General features: G+C 52.3%; 1 protein-coding gene across 1 annotated transcript in view; it reads right to left on the minus strand.

Annotated features, from left to right (window-relative positions):
- Sult2b1 (sulfotransferase family 2B member 1) overlaps nucleotides 1-5,810 on the minus strand; it is a 28,606-nt gene extending 22,796 nt beyond the window's left edge. Inside the window, exon 1 of the mRNA XM_021190995.2 lies at nucleotides 5,590-5,810. Within this exon, the coding sequence (XP_021046654.1) occupies nucleotides 5,590-5,651 (62 nt within the window). The 5' untranslated portion in view covers nucleotides 5,652-5,810. The remainder of the gene's footprint in view (nucleotides 1-5,589) is intronic.
- Between the last annotated feature and the right edge of the window lie 1,388 nt (nucleotides 5,811-7,198).

A 7,198-nucleotide genomic window follows, 5' to 3' on the forward strand; every position in this document is an offset into this window, starting at 1 on the left:
TGTATCTCAGAGCTGCGGTGTGTGTGTGTATCTCAGAGCTGTGGTGTGTGTCTGTATCTCAGAGCTGTGGTGTGTGTCTGTATCTCAGAGCTGCGGTGTGTGTGTGTATCTCAGAGCTGTGGTGTGTGTCTGTGTCTCAGTACTGTGGTGTGTGTGTGTATCTCAGAGCTGTGGTGTGTGTGTGTATCTCAGAGCTGTGGTGTGTGTGTGTCCATATCTCAGAGCTGTGGTGTGTGTCTGTATCTTAGAGCTGTGGTGTGTGTGTGTATCTCAGAGCTGCGGTGTATGTCTGTATCTTAGAGCTGTGGTGTGTGTGTGTATTTCAGAGCTGTGGTGTGTGTGTGTATCTCAGAGCTGTGGTGTGTGTCTCTATCAGTGCTGTGGTGTGTGTGTGTATCTCAGAGCTGTGGTGTGTGTCTCTATCAGTACTGTGGTGTGTGTGTGTATCTCAGTGCTGTGGTGTGTGTGTGTATCTCAGAGCTGCGGTGTGTGTGTGTGTATCTCAGAGCTGTGGTGTGTGTGTGTATCTCAGAGCTGTGGTGTGTGTCTGTATCTCAGAGCTGTGGTGTGTATCCGAATCTCAGTGCTGTGTTAGGCAGAGAAAAGCAGACCCCGGATACTCTCTGACCACCAATCTAGTAACATGGGGAGCTCCAGTTTCTATAACTCTGTCTCAAAAAATAAAATAGAGGAGTTAGAGAGATGGCTAAGCAATAAAAAGCACTTGGTGATCTTGCAAAAGGACACAGACTTGGATTTCAGAACCCATGTCGGGCATATGCTACCTCTTATAACTCAGCTACAAGCGATCAGGTGCCCTCCTCTGGCATCCTCTGTCACCTGTACAAACCATGGTGCTTGTGCTCATGCACACACACACACACACACATACACACACACACGCATGTGCACACACACACATGCTTAAATAAAAATGTGAAAAGTAATAGAGGAAGATGCCAATCTCCAGTCTTTACAGGCACAGGTGAGCATGGCAGCACACATGTGCACACAGTGCCTACATCATATTCAGAAATACATACAAAAGAAAAAGAAAGAAAAAAAAGGGGGGGGGAAAGAGGGTCCAGTGGACACTGCACAGGCGGAGTGAGCCTGAGAGCAGGTCTGGTTGAGGTGTGCTCTGAGGCAGCCCCTAGCTCCTCCCTCTCCTCTTGCCCCCCATTTCTGGATTCAAGAGGATTTACTGGCATCGAGAAGAGGAAGTAGGAAAGGCTAGCTAAGAATGGCAGCTCACGGGCTGGAGAGACGGCTCAGTGGTTAAGAGCACTGACTTCTCTTCCGAAGGTCCTGAGTTCAATTCCCAGCAACCACATAGTGGCTCACAACCATCTGTACAGCTACAGTGTACTCACATACATAAAATAAGTAAATAAATCTAAACAACAACAGAATGGCAGCTCACTGTTGTTATTTCCCAGTACTTGGGAGGTTGAGTCAGGAGGATTGCTGTAAGTTCAAGGCCAGCCTGGGTTTGGAGAGATGGCTCAGTGCTTGAAAGTGCATACTGCTCACCTGGAGGATTCAGGGTTAGCTCTGGGCATCCACACTGGGCAGCTCACAACTGCCTATAGCTACAGACTGGGGAATCTGAGTCTTCCGACCTATGTAGGCACCCACATTCTTGTGTATGCACACATACACACACACACAAACACACACGTACAGAAACACATAAAATCAATCAATAAATCAGTCTTTGAAAAAAGCAAAAACAAAAACAAATGGCTCCTTCTGCCTTCCCCCAACCCCCCTTCAGAACAGACCCTTCCATAATGGGGCAGCCATCTCCCCGGGTGTCACCCACTTAACGGCAGTTGCAGCTCCTCTGGGCCATCTGTCCCTGGGGCCTGGTCAGAGCTCAGAGCACCTAGTTCTTAGTTCCTAGGCCCTGGTCCCTTCCGGAGACTTCTGGTTCAGATCTTGTTGCTACCAGGATCCCACATCTCCTCCTATCATGTCCCCCTCCCTAGCCTCTGACCAATCAGCAGCCCCTGAGGGACCATAAAGCTCTCTGGGCCCTCCTTACCCTTCTCACCAAGGGGCCTCTACTTGCCCACTCGACCAACCCCCAGGTAGGTACCGCTTAAAACCTTCCTAATAGCTCTTCAAGAGAACCCAGCTCCGTGTTGAAAGGTCTGTGAGATCTCTCCAATGTTGAGATGAAAATCGGAGATTAAAAAACTGCCCGGAAGGCCTGACATTCCAACCATTCTAGAGGTAGGGGTAAGAGGGCCCCATGTTCAAGGCCTACCTGAATAACTTAACAAGACAATGTTCCAAACTAAGAAGGGAGAAGACAGTGGAGAGGGTATGGAGATAAGGCCCTTGCTGTGTGATCTGATGACCTGAGTTCCATCCCTGGGACCAGCATGACAGAGAGAACCGACTCCAGAACGACATCCTCTGACCTTCACATAGGTGTGACCTTCACAAGCCCATACAAGAACACAAATAAACAGACGTGGTACAAATTTTGTACAGAGAAGGCTAGGGCCGGGGCTCAGCAGTAGAGCCCCTAACTAGAGACCACCAATGAGAGGCTGGGGGCGTGGCTCAGAGGTAAAGCCATGCCTAGAATCCCCCAATGAGAGGCTGGGGGCGTGACTCAGAGGTAGAGTTGTGCCTAGAATCCCCCAATGAGAGGCTGGGGGTGTGGCTCAGAAGTAGCGCTGTGCCTAGAATCCCCCAATGAGAGGCTGGGGATGTGGCTCAGAGGTTGGATACTTGTGTAGCACAGTGTGAGAGACTCAACGCTTCAATATCCAGCACCAGAAAAAAAGCAGCCAACAGAGATGACAGGGCAGGAAGCTTTCTCTACTCCCAGGCAAACAAGTAGGTGGCTTCTCTGGTTCTCAGACGTTCTCTATAAGATATATGGAATTCCCCAGTGGAGTACTCATTGAGCCTCCTGGCCAGAGAGAGAGGCCTACATTCCTCCCCAACTTCTTCATACCCAAGTCTAGGGCGGGAGGCATTTTGCTTTCTGTGCCTGAGATCTTGACTTCACACTAATTACATCTGGATGACATCTCTTCCTCTTCTCTTCCTCTTCCTCTTCTCTTCCTCTTCCTCTTTCTCTTTCTCTTTCTCTTTCTCTTTCTCTTTCTCTTTCTCTTTCTCTTCTCTTTCTCTTTTTCGACCACCACCACCACCCAGCCAGGCCACCTTGTTTTCGTTTTTTAAAGACAAGGTCCTCATGTAACGTAGTCTAGCCTTGACCTCACTATGTAGCCAAGGGTGACCATGTTCTCCATCCCACCTGTATCTCCTGAATGCTGGGGTACCTGGCTGCTGGGGTACAGGGCTTCGTGCCCTCAGCACTGAGCCATGGCCCCAGGCTTATTCTGCCCCTCAGAGTCCTCCAGATCCATGTGAGGCTGTGAGAGATGCCTTCACATAAAGCATGCAGCCACATAACCAACCCCATTATCTAGAACATTCCAAGGGCTGAATCTGCTGACAGTCCTTTAGCCCAAATTAAATCCTGGACAGTTTGCATCACATGACCCATAATCTAGAACAGATAATGGCTCACCTGTTCTTGTTTAGGAGGCTTAAAAATGGAATCATTTGTTGCCTCCGGGGTGTGGTAGGATGAGATGCTGTCCTTTGCCCTATGGGATTCTGCTGATGCCCTCTGCCCACCACGCCTCGCCCCTCCTGCAGACCTGACTCACCCCAAGATCAAAGGTTTCCTAATCTCACTCTTCATTCATTCCTGGCGAGTGTCCTTTGCCTGTCCCTGTCAATGTCAGGCTGTCATGGAGCCCAGGACAGGCGAGATCTGAAGAGGGACCATAGCAATCTGGGCTCTGTGGGCCGTCACTCCCAATCTCACCCAGGAACCCTAAACAGCTGAGGTTTGAGGTTCACATTGACATCTTTAGCCCCAAGAAGCATTTGGTCAATAAAAGAGAGGGCGGAAGTTGCCAGGGAAGGGGAAGGGTGAAGCTCACAGGCTCAAAGGTGGGCAGTTTGCACCGGCAGAGGAGGAAGCACAAGGAAGCCACGCTGGAGGGTGAGGAGAGACACAAGGGGCTCAGATTGCTCAAGGGCACTAAAAGAGGGCTGTGGGGAGCAGATGAGGGGGCCCAGACCTGCTGCACTTCAAACCAGATCCATCCTGTTCTGACTTCTATTATTTATTTTGGCTCAGGAAGCTCCTCCAGAACAAAACCCTTCTAAAACTTAAAACAGCTTTGGAGGCCACTGCTCTGGGTGCCTGGAGCCATAGAAGATACTATGGCAGGTGACAGTGGTGCGTGGGGTTTAGAGATGAGCCTTTCCAAAGTCGCTACAGAATTAAAAACTAGATGTGCAAAGGTACTGTGGTAGGGAAGTGTGGGGTGTGACCAGGGAACCTGAAGTCATGGGGTGAATGGAATGTCGGTGAGGAGAGAGCCCGGGGTGGGGCCTGGAGGGGCCTGGATGCTAGGGAGTCACAGCATAGCTGTCAGGATGGGTGAGGCAGCTCTGGGATCTCTGGGGTCACGGAGGCTGGGGAGTGGCTCTCGAGGGGGATGACAGGCCATGGGAAGGTTTGGCATAGGCAAGTCTTGGTGTGGGGACTGACAGGCTGTGGAGACACAGGGGAAGGTGGCGAGCAGGGCTGTGGGGGCCACCGGAGGAAGAAGTTAAGCCTACCTCCAGGGTGGCAACACTGAGGTGCAGAGAGAGCAAGTGACTGTCACTTACAGAGGCCATCCCAGGGACTTGGTGGCACACCTGAGCAGAAGCTCAGAGGAGGGTGTCAGGTCGAGTGAGAGTTGCAGAGAGGCCCAGAGAAGCTTGAGGAGGTCACACAGCAATGGGTCCCTGGAGTCAGGGTTCCTCTCCACACCCTGGCTCTTGGCTGAGGCAGGGGAAGGGAGGGTTTGGAACAGTACTGTATTAGAGTGAAGCAACCGGGGTGGGGACAGGGCTTAGCCGTCCCCCTCCTTCCAGCTCAGGGTACCAGCGGGTCATGGGATGGCAGGGAGAGAGCGATGATGAGGTCAGCAGCTAACTGTGAGACAGGGGAGAGCTACAGACCCTTTCTGGGTTTCTGCTTGTTCAGCTGGGAAGAGAAGCCAATGAGTGGGGTATGGAAAGGTCCCAAAGATGCCAGGAGGAGGGGCTTTCTGATCAGGACACTTTGCTACCCAGCCTCAGTTTCTCCATCTGGTTAGTGGGTACTCTTGAGTTTCTGACTTGTCTCCAGAAACAAAGGAACTATGCACATTGGCTACGTGAGGAGAGAGGTCAGCCCTCGGCTCTCTCCCCGCTCCCTTGGTGGCCAAGAGCCACTTTCCAGTCTCTGAGCATCCCATGCTGTCTGGTGTCTCCCAAGAGGAGCTGGCACACAAGAGATTCAGCTTATTCAGCAACCTTAGCCTTTTGCAGGTTCTCTGAACCAGGTACCTGGGTCCCCTTACCCAATTTGGATGAGCAAAAGCCCTGCCCCTCACCCCAACGCAGAAGAACCGGAGTACGAGAGAGGCATCCCAAGTCACTGAATCCAATCAAAGTCCCTCTCTGGTCAGGACCTGTCCCCACCCTCCCCAGGCCCTGGCAAGCAGGCCACCTCACCTCATTTCGGAAACATCTTTCTCAAACGAGCTCCACAGGGCGCGGGGCTGCGGCCCGTCCATGGCGGGCAGGGCAGGAGGTAGCCGGGCGTCGGGGCCAGGTGCACAGCGTCTGCCGCGCCCGCCAGTGCCAGGTGCCTACCAGCCGGCCCAGGGGAGGGGCACAGCCGGTTCTCCCAGCTGCTGCCCACGCCTCCTGCCGGCGGCAGGGAGGGAGAGGCTGGTGCCCTCCCAGGGCGAGGGTGGAGGCTCCACACGACCAGAGTCCAGGGCCAGCAGTGGGGACTTCCGGCTGTACCCCGAGTGGCCACCGCAGCCCAGCCTGGCTGCCCGCCTCAGGGCAGCGGCTCACACATTCCTTTCTTCTCTTTATTTTGCAAGTTTTGCGGAGAGCAGCTCCTTTCCCGGTGCCGGTGCCAGTGCTGAGCACTGGCCATGCTGGGGAAGAGCAGGGTCCAGAGATAGAGATACATAGACAGTGAGATAGAGACAGTGTGCTAGGAGCACATAGAGACACAGGGACAGAAGCAGAGAGAGGGACACACAGAGGCAGTGGGACACGCAGAGGCAGAGACACTGTTTTCTAAAAGCTTTATTTATTACCTACCTCATAAGGGCAGGCCTGCCTCATGGCTATCAGCTCTAGCTTCCCAAGGAAGTGATGGACAGAGTCACCCACTGCCAAGTGACAGGGTATTAATGTGGGGACTAATTGAGCCTTTGAGCAAGTCAAAGGCAGTGAGCAGATTCAGAGCTTACAAGAGGGCTCCGTTGGGACGCCTGAGGGACACAGAGGAACATCTCAGGCAGTGACCGATGGGAGGGTCACTGATGGAGGCCACCATGCCGCAGACAGAGTCACAGTCAGAGTCACGGGGCATCTGGGCACAGGGAAGACGGTAGCAGAGGAAGGGGCCCCACAAAGCCACCTGGTTGGAGGAGCACCCCCAACGCGCAATCTGCCTTGGTGTGAATACAATTTCTTCTCTTGAAGAGTTCAAGCCCCAAAGTCTTTTGTTGCTGGTATTAGGAGGCTGGGAACTTAATCCAACCACAACCACACTAGGACGTGTAGAGGGGTGGGGCCTTTGGGAAGTGATTAGGTCACCAAGGTGGAGGTTCCCCCTCCCATCCAGGTGGCTTTGGGAGAGGAAGACACATGAACAAGGACAAAGAGCTCTGCACACACACCTGAAGTGAGAGATGCAGGCATGAAACCACATGCATGAGTCTGTTTAGACCTGATCCTTCCAGATCTGGGAGCTCAAACCAACCTTTTTTAAAATTTTTTTTAACTTCCTGCCTCCAGTATTTTCTTATATTAATGGAAGCTGACTAATTTCCACCCATCTAATCATTCATTCATCCATTCACAAATCCACCCACTCACACACACACACACACACACGCCCATTCACCTGCTCATCTATTCCTCCCACTCATCTTCACCCTCCTACCATCCACGCATTCATCTACTCACACATCTGTCCATCTATGAATCCACTCATCCACCCACTCCTACCCATCTGTCCATCCATCAGTATCACACATTACATCCACACAAGCACCCACCCACTCATTCACTCACTCATCTACCATTCCATCCATTC

Source organism: Mus pahari, chromosome 1 (genome assembly GCF_900095145.1).
Source record: "Mus pahari chromosome 1, PAHARI_EIJ_v1.1, whole genome shotgun sequence".
In the NCBI taxonomy this organism is placed as follows: Eukaryota; Metazoa; Chordata; class Mammalia; order Rodentia; family Muridae; genus Mus; species Mus pahari.